Below are 27,839 nucleotides of genomic sequence, written 5' to 3'. Positions count from 1 at the left end.
GATGGAATGGAAGTCCCCCTCTTCACCCTCTTTCCAATTGTGGTTGACGGACATGATCTCTGTTATAAGGATGGAGAGACTCAGGTCCCTAAGGACCAATTCAATTAAAACATTTCTAATTATTTTCTAGCCTACCTCGATGAGGTTAGGGGCAGCAGGTGACTTGCCCGGCTAGTTCCTCATACACAACATTTCCTAGAAGCACATACAGTAAGCATCCTATCCAGCTGGTAGCACGGTATTATATTACAAAACTGTAATATTGAGTGTCGTTGCGGCATGTTTTTTTTGTTTGTTTTGTTTTCTCCCTGTATCTGAGTTTGTTTGTCTTGTTCTGTTTTAGGAAAACTTGAAAATAAAATATTGGGGGGGAAAAAAAAGTCGGGTACCAACAGCATTGTATTTTTTAATTCAACATAGTTATTGCACATATGAATGTCAAAATAAGAGCAGCACATTAATGCAGATGTATTGAGTAGCACCAGTACAGTCAGCGTTACAGTACATTCCTCTAGTCTACTGTAAGAATGAGTGTAGCTTACTTCCAGGAAACTCTTTTACCATCTAAGTGTTGACTATGCTGTTTCATCCAACCAAACACAGTGTCCAACATAATAAGAGCCATTAAAAGATACACCAAATTCAACTGAGCGTATCGCTGAGTAGTGTGTAGGCCTGCTGGTAATCACCGCTGCACTGGGTGAGGATGTCCTGTAGGAAGGCTCTGCTGCAGTACGGGAATCTGTTCTCCAGCTTCATCACGGCCCACTCGTTGTCTGGGTCTGGAAAACACACAGGAAAGAATTCATCTTCATAGAACCCCATTAGTTTTGTTATTGTCCCCCTGAGACTCCTGTCGAAAGACGGTTCTGTGATTGTCTCGAGGCAAACGTGTCTTTCCCCGGGAATTCCCCTTTTTATGAATCAGCCATAACTGAGAGAACTGTTAGGCTACAAGCTGTCTTGTCAGACAATTGCACACGCACACATTATCCACCCCAAGTCAGAGAAGCGGCACACTGGGTCATTTAGTTCAGACAGATGTGCTGTACAGAGGAGGAACAGAACACGGGGATCCAACGTCTGAGAGGAAGTTAGGAAACAGCGCTCTTCCTCTGCTAGTCGCTCCGCCAGCCAGCCAGCCAGCCAGCCAGCCCTGGAGGCTCTCCTGTCAGACCGTTCTGCCATCTGTGCCATCCTGCTTCCCTCCTCCAACTACCCACGCCGTCCGGGATCGGATGCCCGGCGGTTCTCCCCTGGCGCAGCCCGGCCCAGCTCCGGGGATCTGGGGAAGGCTCCGTGTCGGAGGGAGTCAGACGGGAGAGGCCATCACCCAGCCAGGCAGGAGATTGGGCCGGTCAGGTAATGACAGAACGGAAAGACCTGATCAGCGCACTGGGAAAGTCTCGGCCGGCGGCTAGCGGACGCTGCCTGACAGACGGATCGAGGATGCTGTGGGATTCCGACATGCAGAACCGGCGCCCACAAACTCAGCGGTGCCAGGGCTCAGGAGTTGAAACGAACGCAGGGAATTTTGGCCTCACCCTCAGATGGGTGGAGTCGCCGTGCGGTGGCTGCTGTTGTGATGGACAGTTAGCCACAGATGAAGGGCTACACGGAGGTAGAACAGGGTCATACTGACAGAGAGAGGATGGGACTGCTTTGGAGAAACCATTTAGGATTAGGATGGGGGCTAAACAGGGACTAGGGGAGATTGTACCGGGTATAAGAAAACAAAACAACATGTACAGCTAATCCACTTTCAGCACATTTTCCATCATCTAGTAAAGTTACAGTGCAGATTTGGAGTAACTTGTGCCATACAGTTCCTCTCATACACACTTGGATTGCAATCAGATTGTGCTTGACCACTTGAAATGCCAGGTGTAAACGCCCCCAAGACACATTGAAGAAGGATTGCAATCTCATCGGCCAAACCATGGTCAGAGATGCATTGTGTACACATTGAACACAAGTGTAAATGCAATGTGTCCTCTCAATCTGGATTTCTACAACAGCATGAGTGAATACTGGATTCTGATTGGCTAGCAACAGTGGTAAATAGGCCAACAATCTACAGTTCGGCTCCAACCGCAGTATCACTCCGCTCCCTGATGAATGAAGAACACCTGTGCTGACTCCGCCCACTGTTAGCCTGTCAGTCTACAAATCTCTAACAAGGAAATGTCAGATTTCGTAGTAACGTTTGATTTACTGGGTGGATTGAGTTTTGAGCAGTGGTTAGATGAAGATGAAGGTGAAGTGAACAAAGAACGACATGGTGAAATTGGGGAGAGAGAACTGGCTGAGCTTGAGTTGTCACGGAGTGAACCTGGGACTGTCAATGGAACTATATTCTGTGGCGGAAGGATAAATGTATTTTGAAACCAGTAATGATTGTAAATAAATGAATTGAATGTTACAATTGTGTATTTTTTATATTATGTGGTAGCTATTGTAGGAAAGAAATTTACCACTCGAGGAAGGGGGTTGTGGCCACATTTACCACTGGTACAGGGTTTATGGCACTCGGCTTCGCCTCGTGCCACAACCCTGTACCAGTGGTAAATGTGGCCACAACCCCCTTCCTCTTGTGGTAAATTTCTTAAACAGCAACTGTATGCGGATTGAGAGGACAACCAATTTGGGTGTTAATAAGTTATCTGGATAAGGAAGAACGCATGTTAACGCCAGGTGTAAATATACATATACTCAATATCCCCAATTTCTTGTTCCCAAAATCTTTAAGGAAATTGGGCGCCGGGCCTTTAAATTCAAAGGCCCAGCTGATTGGACCAACCTGCCTAATTCTCTCCAATCTTTCTCTTCGCTTTGCATTTGTAGGACATCATTATTTGCTCATCTGAAAACAATTGTTATTAATTGTGTCTAATAGTTTATAAATGGTTTGTGGGGTGTGTGAGTGTGTATTTGTATGTGTTTATGTGTACCTGTAAATGTGTTGGTTATATGGGTTGATGCATTTATGTTTCTAGGACCCCCACAGAAATTAAATGAATCATCGTCTCAAGGCGTTTTCCTTCAATACATTTCTATATATCATCACATGCCACATACCAAAGTGTGCAGCAGCTGGAAATGCTAAGGCGCAGTAGGCATGCAACAAACATGATGTTCTCTGCCTCTGTTTTCCTTCTGCTGTTGTGAGTGAAAGGCATTCGTGTCGCTACGGCAACCAGTCAGGTATCACCATTACGAATGGGAGGGGCTGCCGCTCTTGGCGCGTCAGCTTTGGCAGGGAGCCGAGTGTCTGTCTGTCGGACTGGCGTGGGCTCAAGACTCCCGGAGAATTTCCCTCTCCTCCTGACAGCAACTAATTACATAGCGTTCATCGAGTGTGTGTTTGTTTGTGTGCGTAGCATGACTTTCATACTGTCATTCCTGTGTGCCGGGCTGCATACTCACACTCTCATCTAAACGTGTGTGTGTGTGACACACACAGATTTTGAAGTGGGAAAGTACTTACTTACTCACATTTACACACATTTACACACTTACGGTACACACACATGCATACACGTACACACACTTACACACACACACACACACACGTACACACACACACACACACACACACACACACACACAGACGCAGACGCAGACACACACACACACACACACACACACACACACACGCTACAAGTATCAACAGGATTGATCGTAAGGGGGTAGTGCTATGCACCACACAACCTCCTGCCTACATTTTTGAAGCACACAGAGAGTCTTTGATTTAAAGACAGACTAAACAAACACTCAGTGCTCTAAGGAGGGATGAGGTGGGCAATTCTTGTCAAATGTCTGATTGAGGTTTGGTTAACCACGGTAGAGAGACGTGAGAAACACACGACGGAGTCATTCACACATCGGTCTGCTCACCAGCATCCTCTGGCCAGCCGGAAGAGCTGTGTTCTGGGCCTGGTTTCAGGTGAGCGGGGGGGTCCTGCGGTCCAGGGCTGTGTTCTGGGCCTGGTTTCAGGTGAGCGGGTTGGTCCTGCGGTCCAGGGCTGTGTTCTGGGCCTGGTTTCAGGTGAGCGGGTTGGTCCTGCGGTCCAGGGCTGTGTTCTGGGCCTGGTTTCAGGTGAGCGGGTTGGTCCTGCGGTCCAGGGCTTTGGGACAGCTGCTGTCTAAAGTCTTCCCTCTCTGTCTCTCTCCCGCTCGAGGTGCCTTGACGCTCTAGTTTGTCCAGGAACGCCGAGTTCACCCTGTCGAAATCATGAATGGAAACTTGGTATTTCTGGGGATGGCATAGCTGTGGCCGGACACTATTCTGCTCACAGACACACGGGACACTTGTCATGATGTCAGAAGGAGACATTTTGTCTTGTACCTCCTGTGGTCCAGCTGTGCACCTCGTTTCCTTTCCTCCTCTTTGTCCCTCTGTTTCTTCTCCAAGGCCTCACTCTGAGACAGAAAGGAGATTCATTCACCCCGATTTTGGTCACTCAACAATTAAGATACAAAGATGAAAGTGTGATTACTACCACTGTATTAAGGGGAATTTAGCTTATAATGTAATATGCCCTTGACAGCTGGAAAAGAGCAATACATAAATAAATAAATAAATAAATAAATAAATAAATAAATAAATAAATAAATAAATAAATAAATAAATAAATAGCGTGTTATCAGTAGTGATTGTAGCGGTGGTTACAGTATCAGACTATGGTGAATGACTAACTGGGCCACTGGACGGATCTGATAAAGGCTCCCATTGAAGCCTATAGCTCTAAAATGGAAATCCAACCTAAAACTGAAATGACACCTTATAACTGTGATGTTGGACAGTGAAATCTTGTCCAATCCCCAACACATTTGAAACTAAATAATTTATAGATATAATTAATGGTAATAATGGACAGGTGAACAATGATTTCTGTTTTAATTCACCCTGACGAATAAGATGAAAATCAAATGATCCCTGTGGGGAAACGAGGCAAAATGGGGGACTGACAATTTAGAATGATAGTAAGTAGTAGAAAATATATGAAGGAAAGTATGAAAAGCAATAAGAGGGTGTGCAGTAAAACCTATTGAAAGACAGATGAAAAATATAGCCGCAAGCGGCGATGGGCGGGGTTCAAGCCTTGCGCAGATGACAAAGCTTCTGATTCTGACTAGGACATCCTCCTTGATATATCTGACAAGTTTCGCGATCATTGGACAAACAGGTGTGGAGTTACAGCCTTTTTTATGTTAAGCCACGCCCATTTCTGGCGTTTATGGCGCCCCCTTTTGGTCGAATTGCACAAAATTCGACACACATGGTCTAGGATGGTCTCCGAAGACCTCCTGCAAGTTTCGTGAAGATTCCTTCATCGGTCATGAAGTTATGACAATTTAGCTGATAGGCCACGCCCTCTCACAACTTTAACGATCAATATCTCCGAAACGAAAGTAGATTTTCAAAAATCCAAAAAGCACGATTGTAGAGCTTGCTCCAAAGATGCTTCCTGGCGATGTTGGTGCAAATCGGTCCAACGGTCTAGGAGGAGATGCAAAAAATGTGTTTTCCAAACTTTTCCAAATATCTCAAAAACTTTCCAGGCGGACCTTGAGGAAACTGGGGGGTACTTTGAAGAGCAGGATCACCTGAACATGTGGAAAAAAGTTTTTTGAAAATCGGACAAACGGCGTGGAAGTTATGGCCTTTCAAAGTTTGAAATTTGAACGCCTAATTATAGCGCCCCCATCAGGCCGATTCACAAAATATTTCTGGAGCATCTAGGAACCAACCATATCTGTCAGTGGGCCAAATCTCATGTCTCTGCAGTATACCAACTCACGGGAATTTGCAATGAGGCAGAGAGGAAAAGAAAAAATAAACCATAATATAGCCGCAAGCGGCGATGGGCGGGGTTCAAGCCTTGCGCAGATGACAAAGCTTCTGATTCTGACTAGGACATCCTCCTTGATATATCTGACAAGTTTCGCGATCATTGGACAAACAGGTGTGGAGTTACAGCCTTTTTTATGTTAAGCCACGCCCATTTCTGGCGTTTATGGCGCCCCCTTTTGGTCGAATTGCACAAAATTTGACACACATGGTCTAGGATGGTCTCCGAAGACCTCCTGCAAGTTTCGTGAAGATTCCTTAATCGGTCATGAAGTTATGACAATTTAGCTGTGAGGCCACGCCCTCTCACAACTTTAACGATTAATATCTCCGAAACGAAAGGAGATTTCAAAGGTTTCAAAAAGCCAGTTTGTAGAGCTTGCTCCATAGATGCTTCCTGGCGATGGTGGTGCAAATCGGTCCAACGGTCTAGGAGGAGATGTCAAAAAGGTGTTTTCCAAACTTTTCCAAATATCTCAAAAACTTTCCAGGCGGACATTGAGGGTCCTTATGGCAAATTTGTAGAGCAGGTCCACCTGAACATCTGGAAAAAAAAAGTTTGAAAATCGGACCAACGGCGTGGAAGTTATGGCCTTTAACGTAAAACCGTCGATTATAGCGCCACCTTCAGGCCGATTCGAAAAATCTTTTTTGAGCACCTACCAGCCAACAATATCTGTCATTGGGCCTAATGTCAGGTCTCTACCATTTACCAACTCACGGGAATTTGCGTTGGGGCAGATGAAAAACAACAAGAATAATAATAATAATAAATATAGCCGCAAGCGGCGATGGGCGGGGTTCAAGCCTTGCGCAGATGACAAAGCTTCTGATTCTGACTAGGACATCCTCCTTGATATATCTGCCAAGTTTCGCGATCATTGGACAAACAGGTGTGGAGTTACAGCCTTTTTTATGTTAAGCCACGCCCATTTCTGGCTTTTATGGCGCCCCCTTTTGGTCGAATTGCACAAAATTTGACACACATGGTCTAGGATGGTCTCCGAAGACCTCCTGCAAGTTTCGTGAAGATTCCTTAATCGGTCATGAAGTTATGACAATTTAGCTGATAGGCCACGCCCTCTCACAACTTTAACGATTAATATCTCCGAAACGAAAGGAGATTTCAAAGGTTTCAAAAAGCCAGTTTGTAGAGCTTGCTCCATAGATGCTTCCTGGCGATGGTGGTGCAAATCGGTGCAACGGTCTAGGAGGAGATGTCAAAAATGTGTTTTCCAAACTTTTCCAAATATCTCAAAAACTTTCCAGGCGGACCTTGAGGAAACTGGGGGGTACTTTGAAGAGCAGGTTCACCTGAACATCTGGAAAAAAAAAGTTTGAAAATCGGACCAACGGCGTGGAAGTTATGGCCTTTCAAAGTTTGAAATTTGAACCCCTAATTATAGCGCCCCCATCAGGCCGATTCACAAAATATTTCTGGAGCATCTAGGAACCAACCATATCTGTCAGTGGGCCAAATCTCATGTCTCTGCAGTATACCAACTCACGGGAATTTGCAATGAGGCAGAGAGGAAAAGAAAAAATAAACCATAATATAGCCGCAAGCGGCGATGGGCGGGGTTCAAGCCTTGCGCAGATGACAAAGCTTCTGATTCTGACTAGGACATCCTCCTTGATATATCTGCCAAGTTTCGCGACCATTGGACAAACAGGTGCAGAGTTACGGCCTTTTTTGTGTTAGGCCACGCCCATTTCTGGCGTTTATGGCGCCCCCTTTTGGTCGAATTGCACAAAATTTGACACACATGGTCTAGGATGGTCTCCGAAGACCTCCTGCAAGTTTCGTGAAGATTCCTTAATCGGTCATGAAGTGAGGACAATTTAGCTGTGAGGCCACGCCCCTCTCAACTTTAACGATCAATATCTCCGAAACTAAAGTAGATTTCAAAAATTCCAAATTCAGGATTGTAGAGCTTGCTCCATAGATGCTTCCTTGCGAGTCTGGTGCAAATCGGTCCAACGGTCTAGGAGGAGATGCAAAAAATGTGTTTTCCAAACTTTTCCAAATATCTCAAAAACTTTCCAGGCGGACATTGAGGGTCCTTATGGCAAATTTGTAGAGCAGGTCCACCTGAACATCTGGAAAAAAAAAGTTTGAAAATCGGACCAACGGCGTGGCAGTTAAGGCCTTTAACGTAAAACCTTCAATTATAGCGCCACCTTCAGGCCGATTCAAAAAATCTTTTTTGAGCACCTACCAGCCAACAATATCTGTCATTGGGCCAAATGTCAGGTCTCTACCATTTACCAACTCACGGGAATTTGCGTTGGGGCAGATGAACAACAAGAAGAATAATAATAATAATAAACCGGCACAAAAACAATAGGGTTTCAGCCCCTTCAGGGCTTGAACCCCTAAATATAGCCGCAAGCGGCGATGGGCGGGGTTCAAGCCTTGCGCAGATGACAAAGCTTCTGATTCTGACTAGGACATCCTCCTTGATATATCTGACAAGTTTCGCGATCATTGGACAAACAGGTGTGGAGTTACAGCCTTTTTTATGTTAAGCCACGCCCATTTCTGGCGTTTATGGCGCCCCCCTTTGGTCGAATTGCACAAAATTTGACACACATGGTCTAGGATGGTCTCCGAAGACCTCCTGCAAGTTTCGTGAAGATTCCTTAATCGGTCATGAAGTTATGACAATTTAGCTGTGAGGCCACGCCCTCTCACAACTTTAACGATCAATATCTCCGAAACTAAAGTAGATTTCAAAAATTCCAAATTCAGGATTGTAGAGCTTGCTCCATAGATGCTTCCTGTCGATTCTAGTGGAAATCGGTCCAACGGTCTAGGAGGAGATGCAAAAAATGTGTTTTCCAAACTTTTCCAAATATCTCAAAAACTTTCCAGGCGGACATTGAGGGTCCTTATGGCAAATTTGTAGAGCAGGTCCACCTGAACATCTGGAAAAAAAAAGTTTGAAAATCGGACCAACGGCGTGGAAGTTAAGGCCTTTAACGTAAAACCTTCAATTATAGCGCCACCTTCAGGCCGATTCAAAAAATCTTTTTTGAGCACCTACCAGCCACCAATATCTGTCATTGGGCCAACTGTCAGGTCTCTACCATTTACCAACTCACGGGAATTTGCGTCGGGGCAGATGAACAATAATAACGAGAATAATAAACCGGGTGAAAAACAATAGGGTTTCAGCCCCTTCAGGGCTTGAACCCCTAATAATACACCGGCACAAAAACAATAGGGTTTCAGCCCCTTCAGGGCTTGAACCCCTAATAATAAACCGGGTGAAAAACAATAGGGTTTCAGCCCCTTCAGGGCTTGAACCCCTAAATATAGCCGCAAGCGGCGATGGGCGGGGTTCAAGCCTTGCGCAGATGACAAAGCTTCTGATTCTGACCAGGACATCCTCCTTGATATATCTGACAAGTTTTGCGATCATTGGACAAACAGATGTGGAGTTACAGCCTTTTTTGTGTTAAGCCAGCCCATTTCTGGCGTTTATGGCGCCCCCTTTTAGCCAAATTGCACAAAATTTGACACGCATGGTCTGGGATGGTCTCCGAAGACCTCCTGCAAGTTTCCTGAAGATTCCTTCATCGGTCATGAAGTTATGACAATTTAGCTGTGAGGCCACGCCCCTCTCAACTTTAACGATCAATATCTCCGAAACTAAAGTATATTTCAAAAATCCAAAAATCGCGATTGTAGAGCTTGCTCCCTAGATGCTTCCTGGCGATTCTAGTGCAAATCGGTCCAACGGTCTAGGAGGAGATGCAAAAAATGTGTTTTCCAAACTTTTCCAAATATCTCAAAAACTTTCCAGGCGGACCTTGAGGAAACTGGGGGGTACTTTGAAGAGCAGGATCACCTGAACGTGTGGAAAAAAGTTGTTTGAAAATCGGACAAACGGCGTGGAAGTTATGGCCTTTCAAAATTTGAAATTTGAACCCCTAATTATAGCGCCCCCATCAGGCCGATTCACAAAATATTTCTGGAGCATCTAGGAACCAACCATATCTGTCAGTGGGCCAAATCTCATGTCTCTGCAGTATACCAACTCACGGGAATTTGCAATGAGGCAGAGAGGAAAATAAAAAATAAACCATAATATAGCCGCAAGCGGCGATGGGCGGGGTTCAAGCCTTGCGCAGATGACAAAGCTTCTGATTCTGACTAGGACATCCTCCTTGATATATCTGCCAAGTTTCGCGACCATTGGACAAACAGGTGCAGAGTTACGGCCTTTTTTGTGTTAGGCCACGCCCATTTCTGGCGTTTATGGCGCCCCCTTTTGGTCGAATTGCACAAAATTTGACACACATGGTCTAGGATGGTCTCCGAAGACCTCCTGCAAGTTTCGTGAAGATTCCTTAATCGGTCATGAAGTGAGGACAATTTAGCTGTGAGGCCACGCCCCTCTCAAATTTAACGATCAATATCTCCGAAACTAAAGTAGCTTTCAAAAATCCACCAATCACGATTGTAGAGCTTGCTCCATAGATGCTTCCTTGCGAGTCTGGTGCAAATCGGTCCAACGGTCTAGGAGGAGATGCAAAAAATGTGTTTTCCAAACTTTTCCAAATATCTCAAAAACTTTCCAGGCGGACCTTGAGGAAACTGGGGGGTACTTTGAAGAGCAGGTTCACCTGAACATCTGGAAAAAAAAAGTTTGAAAATCGGACCAACGGCGTGGAAGTTATGGCCTTTCAAAGTTTGAAATTTGAACCCCTAATTATAGCGCCCCCATTAGGCCGATTCACAAAATATTTCTGGAGCATCTAGGAACCAACCATATCTGTCAGTGGGCCAAATCTCATGTCTCTGCAGTATACCAACTCACGGGAATTTGCAATGAGGCAGAGAGGAAAAGAAAAAATAAACCATATGAAAAACAATAGGGTTTCAGCCCCTTCAGGGCTTGAACCCCTAATAATAATTTATTCGGATTTACAAAAACAATAGGGTTTCAGCCCCTTCAGGGCTCGAACCCCTAATAAATGGGAAACGGAAGGTGCGATGGTGATTCCGGGCCTCGTACCGCTACTTTTTCACCCCGAGTCCAACGCCGCCATCCGTGAGTCTCTACGAGTTACGGTTGCGGAGATACGTTGCTGTAGCGCCCCCCATAGGCAAACAATAGCACCCCCTACAGGCCAAATTACACTTTCTTTTCTGAAATCAGCTCAGAAGTGTCAAGTGTCATACAAGAAGGAAGGCTGGCCATAATGGCAATGAATCAGCACTTCCTGCCGCCCTTCAAAATCAAACAATTTAGAAGGTACAGGTACTGAATGCTGCTATAGCGCCCCCTTTTGGTGGAATTGCACCAAATTTGACACGCATGGTCTGGGATGGTCTCCGAAGACCTCCTGCAAGTTTCGTGAAGATTCCTTAATCGGTCATGAAGTAATGACAATTTAGCTGTGAGGCCACGCCCTCTCACAACTTTAACGATCAATATCTCCGAAACCAAAGTAGATTTCAAAAATCCAAAAAGCATGATTGTAGAGCTTGCTCCATAGATGCTTCCTGGCGATGGTGGTGCAAATCGGTCCAACGGTCTAGGAGGAGATGCAAAAAATGTGTTTTCCAAACTTTTCCAAATATCTCAAAAACTTTCCAGGCGGACATTGAGGGTCCTTATGGCAAACTTGTAGAGCAGGTCCACCTGAACATCTGGAAAAAAAAAGTTTGAAAATCGGACCAACGGCGTGGAAGTTAAGGCCTTTAACGTAAAACCGTCGATTATAGCGCCACCTTCAGGCCGATTCGAAAAATCTTTTTTGAGCACCTACCTGCCAACAATATCTGTCATTTGGCCAAATGTCAGGTCTCTACCATTTACCAACTCACGGGAATTTGCGTTGGGGCAGATGAAAAATAATAATAATAATAATAATAATAATAATAAACCGGGTGAAAAACAATAGGGTTTCAGCCCCTTCAGGGCTTGAACCCCTAATAAATGGGAAACGGAAGGTGCGATGGTGATTCCGCACGGGCCTCCTAAAGCTACTTTTCCACCCCGAGTCTAACGCCGCCATCCCTGAGCCTCTACGAGTTACGGTTGTGGAGATACGTTGCTGTAGCGCCCCCCATAGGCAAACAATAGCGCCCCCTACAGGCCAAATGACAATTTATTTTCTGCAATCAGCTCAGAAGTGTCAAGTGTCATACAAGAAGGAAGGCTGGCCATAATGGCAATGAATCAGCACTTCCTGCCGCCCTTCAAAATCAAACAATTTAGAAGGTACAGGTACTGAATGCTGCTATAGCGCCCCCTTTTGGTGGAATTGCACCAAATTTGACACGCATGGTCTGGGATGGTCTGCGAAGACCTCCTGCAAGTTTCGTGAAGATTCCTTAATCGGTCATGAAGTTATGACAATTTAGCTGTGAGGCCACGCCCTCTCACAACTTTAACGATCAATATCTCCGAAACCAAAGTAGATTTCAAAAATCCAAAAAGCATGATTGTAGAGCTTGCTCCATAGATGCTTCCTGGCGATGGTGGTGCAAATCGGTCCAACGGTCTAGGAGGAGATGCAAAAAATGTGTTTTCCAAACTTTTCCAAATATCTCAAAAACTTTCCAGGCGGACATTGAGGGTCCTTATGGCAAACTTGTAGAGCAGGTCCACCTGAACATCTGGAAAAAAAAAGTTTGAAAATCGGACCAACGGCGTGGAAGTTAAGGCCTTTAACGTAAAACCGTCGATTATAGCGCCACCTTCAGGCCGATTCGAAAAATCTTTTTTGAGCACCTACCTGCCAACAATATCTGTCATTTGGCCAAATGTCAGGTCTCTACCATTTACCAACTCACGGGAATTTGCGTTGGGGCAGATGAAAAATAATAATAATAATAATAATAATAATAATAAACCGGGTGAAAAACAATAGGGTTTCAGCCCCTTCAGGGCTTGAACCCCTAAATATAGCCGCAAGCGGCGATGGGCGGGGTTCAAGCCTTGCGCAGATGACAAAGCTTCTGATTCTGACTAGGACATCCTCCTTGATATATCTGACAAGTTTCGCGATCATTGGACAAACAGGTGTGGAGTTACAGCCTTTTTTATGTTAAGCCACGCCCATTTCTGGCGTTTATGGCGCCCCCTTTTGGTCGAATTGCACAAAATTTGACACACATGGTCTAGGATGGTCTCCGAAGACCTCCTGCAAGTTTCGTGAAGATTCCTTAATCGGTCATGAAGTTATGACAATTTAGCTGTGAGGCCACGCCCTCTCACAACTTTAACGATTAATATCTCCGAAACGAAAGGAGATTTCAAAGGTTTCAAAAAGGCAGTTTGTAGAGCTTGCTCCAGAGAGGCTTCCTGGCGATGCTGATGCAAATCGGTCCAACGGTCTAGGAGGAGTTCTCGAAAATATGTTTTCCAAACTTTTCCAAATATCTCAAAAATTTTCCAGGCGGACATTGAGGGTCCTTATGGCAAATTTGTAGAGCAGGTCCACCTGAACATCTGGAAAAAAAAAGTTTGAAAATCGGACCAACGGCGTGGAAGTTAAGGCCTTTAACGTAAAACCTTCGATTATAGCGCCACCTTCAGGCCGATTCGAAAAATCTTTTTTGAGCACCTACCAGCCAACAATATCTGTCATTGGGCCAAATGTGAGGTCTCTACCATTTACCAACTCACGGGAATTTGCGTTGGGGCAGATGAACAATAATAACAAGAATAAATATAGCCGCAAGCGGCGATGGGCGGGGTTCAAGCCTTGCGCAGATGACAAAGCTTCTGATTCTGACTAGGACATCCTTCTTGATACAGCTGACAAGTTTCGCGATCATTGGAAAAACAGGTGTGGAGTTACATCCTTTTTATGTTAAGCCACGCCCATTTCTGGCGTTTATGGCGCCCCCTTTTGGTCGAATTGCACAAAATTTGACACACATGGTCTAGGATGGTCTCCGAAGACCTCCTGCAAGTTTCGTGAAGATTCCTTAATCGGTCATGAAGTTATGACAATTTAGCTGATAGGCCACGCCCTCTCACAACTTCAACGATTAATATCTCCGAAACGAAAGGAGATTTCAAAGGTTTCAAAAAGCCAGTTTGTAGAGCTTGCTCCATAGATGCTTCCTGGCGATGGTGGTGCAAATCGGTCCAACGGTCTAGGAGGAGATGTCAAAAATGTGTTTTCCAAACTTTTCCAAATATCTCAAAAACTTTCCAGGCGGACATTGAGGGTCCTTATGGCAAATTTGTAGAGCAGGTCCACCTGAACATCTGGAAAAAAAAAGTTTGAAAATCGGACCAACGGCGTGGAAGTTATGGCCTTTAACGTAAAACCTTCGATTATAGCGCCACCTTCAGGCCGATTCGAAAAATCTTTTTTGAGCACCTACCAGCCAACAATATCTGTCATTGGGCCAAATGTCAGGTCTCTACCATTTACCAACTCACGGGAATTTGCGTTGGGGCAGATGAAAAACAACAAGAATAATAATAATAATAATAAACCGGGTGAAAAACAATAGGGTTTCAGCCCCTTCAGGGCTTGAACCCCTAATAATAAACCGGGTGAAAAACAATAGGGTTTCAGCCCCTTCAGGGCTTGAACCCCTAATAAACCGGGTGAAAAACAATAGGGTTTCAGCCCCTTCAGGGCTTGAACCCCTAAATAGGCACAATAGGATAAAAATGAAATTGCAGCAATGTGAAAAAGGAACAATCATCATACATGAATCAACAAAGGGGAGAAAAATGAGTATATGTGGAAAAACAATATGTGAAGTTCTAATAATCTACACTGTAGGCCTATATCAGCAGATGTAAGAAATCCTGCAGGCGAGATGGAGTTCAGGTCCAGCAGCCGCAGACAGTCCTTCCTCACCTTCCTCCGCTGCTCCTCCTTCATCAGCTGCAGGGCCGAGGCCTCTTCTCGCCTCTGCCTGTCCCGGGACTCCTGCACTGTCTGCTGGGGAGAGAAAGGCTGCATGAGAGCTTCAATCACAATGTGTGTGTTGTATCATTAGGTGGCTACTGTCTTTGTCATTGTAACAAGAAGTGACTTTTCCTAAGTCACTTCTTGTGACTTAGGAACCCTCTGTGCTCCAATAACAGTGAGCAAGTGTGTAGCTGTAGCAGCCTATGGAGCCAGCATAGGGTGCGTGATATTACATTACATTACGTCATTTGGCAGACGCTTTTATCCAAAGCGACTTACAATAACACATTTTTGTCAGCAATAGAGCAATCAACTATGCAACACAGTCTATGACAACTACAACCTCTGAAGGGACAGTGGTACAAGCTTAGTTTAGGTTAGTTAGTTTTTTTTTTTTTTTTTTTTTAGAAAGGGAGAGAAAGAAGTTAGATCAAGAAGGGCCCAGATGGAGCCTGAAAAGGTGTGTCTTTAGTCTTTTCCGAAAGATCGGCAGTGGTTCAGCAGTCCTGACCGAAGGTGGAAGCTCGTTCCACCATTGAGGTGCCAGGGACGAGAAGAGTCGAGATCGGGATGAGCGACTTTTGAGCCCCCGTAGCGAAGGAGGGGCGAGGCGTCCTGCACTGGTGGAGGAGCGAAGGGAGCGCTGAGAGGTTTGGAACCTGACCATAGATTGCAGGTACAGGGGAGCTGACTGGTATCCCAATTCACTGTCTAATTCACACATTTTAAAACTGGGACAGTTTACGCAACTTTAACACTACATACAGTATACATCAAACCCTTCAGCCTTCAGCTACTTCTGCAATGTCAAAATATAAGCGATACAATGTATAGTTTTTTTGAGATATTAAAAGTTTGTTTGAGACACTTGTTTGACTGTCAGCTGGAGGCTAAAAGTTTGACCTATCTAGTAGTAGCAACAGTAACTAAGATCTTTCCAAGGTTGTAAATATTGCTCAGTCTGTAGTCAAGATAACCTACACTACAGTGCAACAACTAAGCGTTCAGAAATGCATGCAGTCTGATATAACAGAGCATCAAGTGACAGAATGAATTTGAATGCCTTTTGCTCATTGCATCACCAAGCTTCATTTATTACGTCATTCAATTGAAGAAATTGAGTCTCAGGCATTTTGGAAACATCACACACTGAGAGCAAGACACTTTTTTTTATACACTTTTAGTTTTTATATATATATTTTGAATGCAAATGACACAATACACTACCAGTCAAATGTTTGGCAATATTTCCATTATCTTCATGCCATTTTGATCTAAAGGCCTACTGTATGCTGAAATGAATGCTTGAATTTTGTTTCTTAGACAATTATAAATAGTGAGGTTGAATCAAAAATGTTATATAATTTTGATTCAACACTTTTTGGGGTCAGTGTATACAATTCCATTTGTGTTATTTCATAGTTTTGATGTCTTTACTATTATTCTAAAATGTGTAAAGTAATTTAGTACAAAATAGAGGAAAATGTGGTCCAAGCAGTTGGGACCAGACTTTTGACTCGTAATGTAGATCCTCAAATATAATTGAACAATAAAGATACGATAGAATAGAATAAATACAATAGAACCAAGAAAGGGTACAACCCCCCCCCCCCCCCCCCCTCCCTCCCTCCCCACCACCCTCCTGTCCCGTGAGAGCTGTGGGTCAGGAAGGGTGTTTAGGGTGGCCCGGGAGCAACGAGGTATGGTGAGCCCACCTGCTCTGCTCCCATCAGAGCGTAGAAGACAAGCTCCCCCTGACACACACACACACACACACATCACACGCACACACCAGAAGCACGCATACACACACACACATCAGAAGCACGCATACACACACACACACACACACACACACACACACGCAGCAGGGGAGGGCGAGATCAATCTGTGGAGCCATCGCTGAAAGAACAACAGATCCCAGCGTCCCAGGCAGAACCACATCAAGAGGGTCGACTTCTGCTGCGGTGCGGCCGCAAGCTTTCATGTCCTAATCTGTGACGTCCATCTGGGAGAGCTACAGGCTGGGAGAGACTCCAGAGGAGAGCAGAGAAGAGGAGGGAAGAGAGGAGAAGAGGAGGAAGAGAAGAGAGGAGAAGAGGAGTGAAGAGAGGAGAAGAGAGACAACAGAAGAGAGCAGAGAAGAGAGGAGGGAAGAGAAGAGAAGAGAAGAGAAGAGAAGAGGAGAGGAGAGAAGGGAGGAGAAGAGAAGAGAAGAGAAGAGAAGAGAAGAGATTTGATTTTCAAACTCCCTTTAATAAACCATTGCAAACCTAATACAACACAGCTTTATGCACTACACACAAAAAACATGTATTTTCTCAAAGGTTCACAAACAACTCCTCATCTTCTCCCACAGAGCACAAAACCCCCCCAACCGTCCATATCTTTCTGAATTCCAGCACATTGTCCGTCATCTTGTAGAAGGCGTACTCCACCCTTAAACGGGCCTTCAGTAGTCCCTTCAGAACCAACACCGGCTCAAGACAGCCGGCATTCTGAGTCCGATGCTTACGTGTCAGCCAAATGGCCAACTTGGCAGAAGCAGACAGAAAGTTCATCAGTGTATGGACACTCTTCTTTTTTGCACTGTATTTAGGGCCAAAAATAAACACAGCAAAAGAAAAGTCCTCTCCCAAACCCTGAAACCACCTTTCCAGGAGTTCAAAAAGCTCTGACAGTCGTGAGCATTCCACAAACAAATGTGCCAGGGTCTCGATCTGATTACAGAAAGAGCATCCCTCTCCCAGCTCCGGATCCAGATGCGCTCTGTATCTGTTTGTAGCTATTGCACCATGTACAACCCTCCACTGTAGATCTGCTGCCCGCTTCTCAACGGGCAACTTATACAAGGACCGCCAGCTGCCTTTTGGAGAAGCATCTGGGCCAAAAACCTCAGCCCACCTCGACTCTTTGACCCCCTCCAACAAGCGCAGATTCAGGACCTTGACACAGATGTGATAGATGTCCTTCTTTCCAGCATCCTGAAACGTGTCCAGATGAGGCGTTTTAAATGTCAGCAGCTGCCCTTCTCCCTCCTCCCACTCCCCCACAACAGGGGAGATAAACAAAGTGGGGAAACCATACTCACAATTGTCACTCCACTGGTCACACACAGTACTGTTCTCGACAAAAGTTCTTCCGAGTGGTGACAGGGCAGCACAGACCTCCTCCACCACTCTGTTGACGAGCCTGATAGAGGTGATGTTGCTGCTCTCTCTCAGAGTATCCGTTGATGTTGCTGTCATCTTCATCAAATGACCCAGTTTGGTGCAACCAGCCATTCTTAGACTGGTTCGCAGGCTTGCAGACTGCAGTGTCTGAGTCTTTACAAAGTTATTAAAGAACAAAGGTTCTTCAAACAACCACATGCCCGGAGTCTCACCTGTGACACGTGTAACATCGAAAATGTGCCATGCCTGCAGCACCGAGCTGTAGAAAAGTGACAGTCCAGCATGGTCCACATCTCCAGGTGATAATAGAAACAAGTGCTTGTCATAACCCAAGCGTCCAGCTCTCCTCAGCAGCAGTCGAGCTGTATCGAGCCAGCCTGGGCCACAGTTATAAAGAAATCTCTGTGCAGTCTGGAGCCTAAAAGCAGCGATCTTTGCTTGGATGTTGATCAGCCCCTGCCCCCCTTCAGCCACAGGTAGGTAGAGGGCTGCTGCTCGGACCCAGTGCTTGCCAGACCAGAAGAAGTCCACGAGAGCTCTTTGAATATCCTCAATCAGGCCTGATGGTGGTGTCAACACATTGAATTTATGCCAAAGAGTCGAGGCGACCAAGTTATTAGCAACCAGAACCCTTCCCCTATATGACAACTGGGGCAGCAACCATTTCCATTTAGACAACCGAGCGCACACCTTCTCCTTCACTCCCTCCCAGTTCTTTGCTTGAAAGCCCTCAGTGCCCAAAAAAACTCCCAACACTCTCAGCCCCTCCTTCCCCCACTCAAGTCCCCCAGGCAGACTGGGCACTACCTGATCCCTCCACTCTCCCACCAGCAAGGCCTCACTTTTCGCCCAGTTTACACGTGCTGACGAAGCCTTCTCATACAGGGAGAGCATATCTTTCAAACATTGAACATCCCCCTGACTGGTAACAAAAACATTGACATCGTCTGCATAAGCAGATACAATAGGAGGACGGTCAGGATTTAAAAAACCGGGCAGTGAGAGACCACTGAGCCGGTCTCTCAGTCTGCACAGCAAGGGTTCAATGGCTAAACTGTACAACTGTCCTGAAATCGGACAACCTTGCCTTATCCCTCTCTGTACAGGGATTGGCCGACTCAGTCCCGCCCCCATCTTCACCATACATTGCGCACCACTGTACAACAAACCAATCCAATCCACAAAAGCATCACCCATACCAAAAGCCCTGAGCACAGAAAACAAATAAGAATGATCCACCCTATCAAAGGCTTTCTCCTGGTCCAAAGAAACAATACCAAAATTCACCTTAACATTACTATAGGATCTGCATACATCAATGACGTCACGAATTAAGAAAATATTATCCATGATTGTCCTGTCAGGTATGCAATAAGACTGGTCAGAATGCACAATTAATTCCAAAACGCCCTTAAGTCTGTTTGCCAAGGCTTTGGAAAGCACCTTATAATCCGTACAGAGTAGGGCAACTGGCCTCCAGTTCTTAAGTAAGGCCAAGTCTCCTTTCTTAGGCAGCAGAGAAAGGACTGCTCGTTGACACGAAACAGGAAGAGCTCCTGTTTTAAGACACTCCAAGAGAACAACATGTAAATCCGGTCCAAGTATATTCCAAAAGCGTTTAAAGAAATCTGTGGAGAGGCCATCGATCCCTGGTGCCCGTCCTGATGACATCTGGTTGACCGCGTTTGTCAACTCCTCCAGCGATAGCTCACGGTCCAGAGAATCTTTCTCCTCAGAGCTGAGCTGAGGAAGTCCCTCCAGGAGCTCCTCACGACACTCCATGCTGCATGGCTCTGCCCTGAAGAGATTAGCATAGAAATCCATGGCATGACTCCTCATTTCGCCTGGGCTGGTGGTCACTCTGCCTCCAGGAAGTTTAAGGCAGGTCATCTGCTTCCTCTGTGCCACCGATCTCTCCAGGTTAAAAAAGAAAGAAGTCGGGGCATCCATGTCTTTTATCTGCAGGAAGCGAGCCCGGACAAGAGCTCCCTTCACTCTCTCCTGCAGGAAGGAGCTCAACTCCAACTTCTTCTCCCGCAGCAGGTTGCCCATGGTAGGATCTGAGTCTCTTTGTAGTCCCTCTTCAATGTTCCTAATACTAATTTCAAGTTCCTGAACTGCTGCCTTGACTTTAGCAGTGGAATGAGAGGTGTACTGCTGGCAAAAGATACGAATTTGTGCCTTTCCAACCTCCCACCAAAGCTTCAAAGAACTAAAATTTGCCCTTTTTATTTTCCACTGCTGCCAAAAACACTCAAAATTCTGACAGAAAACAACATCTTGCAGGAGTTTATTATTAAAAAACCAGTAGGACTTAACCCTTTCTCCTGGTGAAATTATCAAATCTATACTGACCAAATGATGATCAGTGAAACCAACTGGGCTTATGCTACAATGAACTAATCTGGAGCTAAGATTTTGGGAAATGTAAATCCTGTCTAGCCTAGCTGCACTCACCCTGTTGTTACTGACCCTCACCCATGTGTACTGCCGGGTCTGTGGATGTTTCACTCTCCATGTGTCTAACAGATCCATATGCATGATGATGCTCTTAAGGCTCTGAGCCGACTGTGGGTGTGGCTCTTCACTTGTCCTGTCCACTGTGAAATCCAAGGTACAATTAAAATCCCCACCAAAAATCAATTGCTCCTCATGATAGCTCTGAAGCTCATTATTAAGCTGGTTAAAAAGCCCCACTCTTTCTGAGCCTTGATTTGGTGCATACAAATTAATAAAAACGAGCACCGAGCCCTCTGTTTCTACCTTAACTATTAAAAGACGGCCCTTCACTACTTCAATGGATGATAAAACAACTGCATTTGCAGATGCTCTAAACATAACAGCCACTCCTGCACTATAGTTACTGCCATGGCTAAGGACATATGAGCCCTCCCACCATAAACCCCAATCTACCTCATCTACCTGATCAGTATGTGTCTCCTGCAGAAACAGCACATCTAACCCTTTTTGAGAAGCAACCTCAGAAATCAAGGCCCTTTTATGCCTATCCCTGCCGCCATTTATATTCAAAGACCCTATTTTTAACTTATGCATAAAAAGGTCAGAGAAAAGAGACAGACAAGATGAAACAAGCAGAAAACAGTAGAAATAAGAAATCACCCTGTGATACATGATCATTTTTACTTTTTGGGCTTTTTTCCTTTTCTCTTTCGGGCTAATGCTCCCGATTGCTTTCGCAGAACTGTAATATGCTTATCAAGGCGGAAACGTTTCTTTTCATCTAAGAGGTCAAAACCGACCATCCTTTTCAGTACCCCAACAGTCCTAATGAATTTATCAGTGTTGCTGAAAAAATTACTCACTTTACACGTCTTTTTAAATGTTGCATCCAGAAAATGATTTATATCATCTAATGAATAGAGATCATCACGTTTAACGTCACATAAAGAATCTGGGACTGAATCCACATCAGAGTCATCATCCTCCATGTTTTCCTCCTTACCTTCTTCACATGTCGTCTGGCTGTTAGACACACCCTGCTCTTCACTCTGCCCTTCACTGCTAATCACAGTATGGTCTGTGCTTACAGAAGCTGCTTCCTCCACAGACTGTGAATGCGATCTCTCTTCACTGCCTGCAGACTGAGAGCTGCTCAGATTTTCTGCAGTTACATGAGCCTGTTGCTCCTCATGTTGGCCAAGTTCCTCATTTTCATTAACGTTCACACTCACAACACCGTTTCCCCCCACCGCTGTATCTATCACAGGCTCAGCTACAGAGCCACCACTCTCCTCCTCCGCGTGCACGGTGTCACTCGCACACACAGCGGCGTTCACGGTGCCACCCGCACGCACAGCGGCGTGCACGGTGTCACTCGCACGCGCAGCGGCGTGCACAGTGTCACCCGCACGCACAGCGCTGCTCGATGCTTTTGCGTCATCAGAGCCCACTGCCGGCCTGGCGGATAAAGTCGCAGCTTTCTGCTTATGTGGACACGCAAAACGTTTATGTCCCACATCTCCACACTCAAAACACTTCAACTGCCCTGAGCTGGCATACACCATATACGAGCCCTCGCCGTATTTCACCCTGAAAGAAACCTCCAGTGTTTGTGTAGGCGAATCCAAGAACATAAACACCTGTCTCCTCAAAGACAGCACATGCTTTAGTTTAGGATCCTTACATCCCAAACTCACAGTTTTAAATCCACTAGCAAATTTCCCAAACCTACGGAGCTCATTCTCTAATGAGTCGTTTAGTATGAAAGGCGGAACACCTGATACAGTGATCCGCGTAGAGGGCACTGACAGTGGGGAAACTTGCACAAACAATTCCCTTATATACACGCCGCTCTCAACGAGCTGATGTACAAGCGGCTCATTTATGAAAAACACAACCACTGCCTTATTCATTCTCGAAGCAAAAGAAAGCTTGTCATGTCCTACCTGCTCAGCTACAGCAAGTAGAACCTCCTCCACACTAACATTATTCTCCGGAGGGACAATTCTCACGCCCTGCCGAATAGACGGGGGTGGCGTCTGAGACGCCATTCCTCCCGACAACACCACCTTACCAAACCACTGATCGCTCAGCCAACACTCGAAAAAATACTTTAACTACCTTACCTGATCATGCGGATAGGACAGGTGAAGAATACAGGGGGAAATCCGAAATACAGGAACAGAAAACCACTCAAATCTCCGCGCCACTCGCTCGTCCTCCACCACCCCCCACTCGCAGTGCACGCTCACACACACACACCGGAAGGGGAGGAGAGAAGAGAAGAGAAGAGAAGAGAAGAGAAGAGGAGAGGAGAGAAGAGGAGAGGAGAGGAGAGGAGGGAGGAGAAGAGACGAGACGAGACGAGGAAGAGTCGACTTCTGTACATTGTAGCAGTATGGGCCTATTTTCTATTAGAAAAACATGAATTTAATTTAATTGTAATTTCATTCAAACTAGAACGACTGCACTGCGCATATATGCCTCTGCCAACAAGTGAGCAGTCGACATCCATGTCTGTCCAGACTTTGACGTTTGAGCCAAATGTGAAGAAATTCCATCAAGGCGTTCCTGAGATATCGCATTAATGAGCAAGAAAATGGCATTCGTGAGGTCACAGTGACCTTGGACTTCGACCACCAAAATCGAATCAGTTCATCCTTGAGTCCAAGTGGACATTTGAAGCAAATTCAAAGAAATTCCGTCAAGGCATCGCATTAACAAGCTTGACAATGGCGTTTGTGAGGTCACAGTGCCCTTGACCTTTGACCACAAAAATCTAATCAGTTCATCCTTGAGTCCAAGTGGTCGTTTGAGCCAAATTGGAAGAAATTCCGCCAAGGTGTTCCTCAGATATCGCGTTAACGAGCTTGGAAATGGCGTTCGTGAGGTCACAGTGACCTTGAACTTTGACCACCAAAATGTAATCAGTTCATCCTTGAGTCCAAGTGGACGTTTGAGGCAAATTTGACAAAATTCCATCTAGGCATTCCTGAGATATTGCATTAACGAACACTTACGTACGGACAACCCAAAACCATAATGCTTGGCTATCGCCGGCGGAGGTATACAAATACTGTAGGCCGAATAATAAAGAAAAGAGGAATGGCTATAGTTACAGGTAAATATTGCTTTTTAATCTGTGCAGCCGCTCCTATAACTGACTTTGTGTGTCCTTCTGTCTGTCCGTTATGGCACGGACCGTCTGTCTGTATGTCTGTGATGTCACTTAAGCAATTGTGATGTCACCAGTGATTTATGACAGACACTGAGAGGCTGTTAATTATAATTAATTACAAATCTCTATAAAAAGGACTGTATTTACTCATTTGGGGCCTGCGGGTTTTGCCCTGCCATGAATTTGAAAAAAGAAAAAGAAAAGCCTGCAGCCAACATGACGTCTTTCAGAGGCTGTAGTGGGCTCATTTTGAAAGCTAGATGGAAGATATGAAACTAGGACCCAGCAATGCCCATGTCATGCTATCTTGTCAGGAAGGGGCTAAATAATGCGCCAAAACAACTGATAAAAGCAGATAAACAGATATTTTTAGTATTATTTTTATTTTAGAATGTAAATTGCCTATAAAATATAATGTAATGTAATTTCACACAACATCAACATTTATTTTTGGCCCATGGTCCTCCATCCAGATAGTTTTTTGGCCGGCCATAGGAAAGAATTTGGACTCCTCTCTGGTATTTGCTTCCCCCTTCAAACAGATGAGGTGAGGAGAGGGGACCTGCTCACCTCATCTCACCTGTCCAAACATGTCCCTGTGTCCTCACCTCACCTGTCCAAACATGTCCCTGTGTCCTCACCTCACCTTTACCTGTCCAAACATGTCCCTGTGTCCTCACCTCACCTCACCTGTCCAAACATGTCCCTGTGTCCTCACCTCACCTGTCCAAACATGTCCCTGTGTCCTCACCTCACCTGTCCAAACATGTCCCTGTGTCCTCACCTCACCTGTCCAAACATGCCCCTGTGTCCTCACCTCACCTGTCCAAACATGTCCCTGTGTCCTCACCTCACCTGTCCAAACATGTCCCTGTGTCCTCAACTCACCTGTGCAAACATGTCCCTGTGTCCTCACCTCACCTGTCCAAACATGCCCCTGTGTCCTCACCTCACCTGTCCAAACATGTCCCTGTGTCCTCACCTCACCTGTCCAAACATGTCCCTGTGTCCTCACCTCACCTGTCCAAACATGTCCCTGTGTCCTCACCTTACCTGTCCAAACATGTCCCTGTGTCCTCACCTCACCTGTCCAAACATGTCCCTGTGTCCTCACCTCACCTGTCCAAACATGTCACTGTGTCCTCACCTCACCTGTCCAAACATGTCCCTGTGTCCTCACCTCACCTGTCCAAACATGTCCCTGTGTCCTCACCTCACCTGTCCAAATATGTCCCTGTGTCCTCACCTCACCTGTCCAAACCTCACCTGTCCAAACATGTCCCTGTGTCCTCACCTCACCTGTCCAAACATGTCCCTGTGACCTCACCTCACCTGTCCAAACATGTCCCTGTGTCCCTCACCTCACCTGTCCAAACATGTCCCTGTGTCCTCACCTCACCTGATGTCCCTGTGTCCTCAGCTGTCCAAACATGTCCCTGTGTCCTCAGCTGTCCAAACATGTCCCTGTGTCCTCAACTCACCTGATGTCCCTGTGTCCTCACCTCACCTGTCCAAACATGTCCCTGTGTCCTCACCTCACCTGATGTCCCTGTGTCCTCAGCTGTCCAAACATGTCCCTGTGTCCACACCTCACCTGATGTCCCTGTGTCCTCACCTGTCCAAACATGTCCCTGTGTCCTCACCTCACCTGATGTCCCTGTGTCCTCACCTTTCCAAACATGTCCCTGTGTCCTCACCTCACCTGATGTCCCTGTGTCCTCACCTGTCCAAACATGTCCCTGTGTCCACACCTCACCTGATGTCCCTGTGTCCTCACCTGTCCAAACATGTCCCTGTGTCCTCACCTCACCTGATGTCTCTGTGTCCTCACCTTTCCAAACATGTCCCTGTGTCCTCACCTCACCTGATGTCCCTGTGTCCTCACCTCACCTGTCCAAACATGTCCCTGTGTCCTCACCTTTCCAAACATGTCCCTGTGTCCTCACCTTTCCAAACATGTCCCTGTGTCCTCACCTCACCTGATGTCCCTGTGTCCTCACCTCACCTGGTGGAAGGGAAAAGTACATACTGTACAGTCCTTTCCCCCCCCCAGAAAGAGGAGAGTCTCTGTTTCCCCCTGTAACCTTGGTATCTAATCTATCATTTGTTGATCTGTATAATTTAGCCTGTCGGTCTGTCGGTCTGTCTGTCTGTCTGTCTGTCTGTCTGTCTGTCTGTCTGTGTGTGTGTGTGTGTGTGTGTGTGTGTGTCTGTCTGTCTGTCTGTCTGTCTGTCTGTCTGTCTGTCTGTCTGCGTCTGTCTGTCTGTGTGTGTGTGTGTGTGTGTGTGTGTGTGTGTGTGTGTGTCTGTCTGTCTGTCTGTCTGTCTGGCTGTCTGTGTGTGTGTGTGTGTGTGTGTGTGTGTGTGTGTGTGTGTGTGTGTCTGTCTGTGTGTGTGTGTGTGTGTGTGTGTGTGTGTGTGTTGCTCCCACCACTACAAAACAGACAACTGCATCATCTCCCCCCTCTCTCTGTCTCTCTCCTAACCTGGGGCCACCAACTCCCCTGGGTGGTGATTTGGATGAGGACTATAGTCGAGCGAGCGAGCGAGAGAGAGAGAGAGAGAGAGAGAGAGACCTTGTCCACCACGGGAGCTGCGTGTGCGATTTGAACAATGTTGTTGTTAGTCACCACAATACAGCAGAGTACAGTATGGAACGCTGGCTGCAGGCCTTTTCCTGCTCTCTCTCTCTCTCTCTCTCTCTCTCTCTCTCTCCAGGCTAACATAGAACTGACAGAAACTAGGCTGGGGCGATCAACACAGACATTATCAGCATCATGTCTGACTCTCTGACAGACGCTGTCAACACTCTGTAATAAGTGTGTTTTCTGCGCTAAGAATAACCGTGACATTCTCCAAATAACCTCTTCACCTTTTGACAATCCAAGATTTACAGCAGCTATTTTTCTATGCTACCTTGACTCCACACGGATGGGTGAGGTTCAGGGGGTGGCTGGAGGTTGTCAGGGTGGAGGTATGTTCCCTGTTTAGGCCGGGGAGGAGAATGAGCGGATGACGTACTGTACGAGCGCGGGGCGAGGCCAGGTTGCGGGGCGAGGCCAGGTTGCGGGGCGAGGCCAGGTTGCCCCCATTGACTGGCAAAGGCTTCCCGTATGCCTTTGTGTGAGTGGACGGCTCGCAGCTTGGCCTCCCTCCAGGTACTTTCACTAGCACAGGTTATTCCACTCCTCACAGCCCAGTCTGTCTCTGTACAGCAGACTGACTCCTCACAGCCCAGTCTGTCTCTGTACAGCAGACTGACTCCTCACAGCCCAGTCTGTCTCTGTACAGCAGACTGACTCCTCACAGCCCAGTCTGTCTCTGTACAGCAGACTGACTCCTCACAGCCCAGTCTGTCTCTGTACAGCAGACTGACTCCTCACAGCCCAGTCTGTCTCTGTACAGCAGACTGACTCCTCACAGCCCAGTCTGTCTCTGTACAGCAGACTGACTCCTCCTCACAGCCCAGTCTGTCTCTGCACAGCAGACTGACTCCTCACAGCCCAGTCTGTCTCTGCACAGCAGACTGACTCCTCACAGCCCAGTCTGTCTCTGTACAGCAGACTGACTCTCCTCACAGCCCAGTCTGTCTCTGTACAGCAGACTGACTCCTCCTCACAGCCCAGTCTGTCTCTGCACAGCAGACTGACTCCTCACAGCCCAGTCTGTCTCTGTACAGCAGACTGACTCCTCACAGCCCAGTCTGTCTCTGTACAGCAGACTGACTCCTCACAGCCCAGTCTGTCTCTGTACAGCAGACTGACTCCTCCTCACAGCCCAGTCTGTCTCTGCACAGCAGACTGACTCCTCACAGCCCAGTCTGTCTCTGTACAGCAGACTGACTCCTCACAGCCCAGTCTGTCTCTGTACAGCAGACTGACTCCTCACAGCCCAGTCTGTCTCTGTACAGCAGACTGACTCCTCACAGCCCAGTCTGTCTCTGTACAGCAGACTGACTCCTCACAGCCCAGTCTGTCTCTGTACAGCAGACTGACTCCTCACAGCCCAGTCTGTCTCTGTACAGCAGCAGACTGACTCCTCACAGCCCAGTCTGTCTCTGTACAGCAGACTGACTCCTCACAGCCCAGTCTGTCTCTGTACAGCAGACTGACTCCTCACAGCCCAGTCTGTCTCTGTACAGCAGACTGACTCCTCACAGCCCAGTCTGTCTCTGTACAGCAGACTGACTCCTCACAGCCCAGTCTGTCTCTGTACAGCAGACTGACTCCTCACAGCACAGTCTGTCTCTGTACAGGCAGACTGGACTCCTCACAGC

General features: G+C 46.4%; 1 protein-coding gene across 2 annotated transcripts in view; it reads right to left on the bottom strand.

Moving 5' to 3' along the window:
- Nucleotides 1-398: 398 nt before the first annotated feature.
- Nucleotides 399-27,839, bottom strand: part of epsti1 (epithelial stromal interaction 1) — a 37,587-nt gene continuing 10,146 nt past the window's right edge. Inside the window, exons 8-12 of one of the 2 annotated variants that reach the window (XM_083642477.1) lie at nt 14,699-14,779; nt 4,349-4,422; nt 3,884-4,223; nt 2,475-2,533; nt 651-782 (exon numbers count right to left, since the gene is read on the bottom strand). In XM_083642477.1, the coding sequence (XP_083498603.1) occupies nt 782; nt 2,475-2,533; nt 3,884-4,223; nt 4,349-4,422; nt 14,699-14,779 (555 nt within the window). In that variant the 3' untranslated portion in view covers nt 651-781. Of the gene's footprint in view, nt 783-2,474; nt 2,534-3,883; nt 4,224-4,348; nt 4,423-14,698; nt 14,780-27,839 lie in introns of both variants that reach the window. The other variant, XM_083642476.1, reaches the window with a different exon arrangement.

This window comes from Poromitra crassiceps, assembly GCF_964638095.1.
Source record: "Poromitra crassiceps genome assembly, chromosome: 8".
Taxonomy (NCBI): Eukaryota; Metazoa; Chordata; class Actinopteri; order Beryciformes; family Melamphaidae; genus Poromitra; species Poromitra crassiceps.
This window is presented reverse-complemented; position numbering and strand designations above follow the sequence as displayed.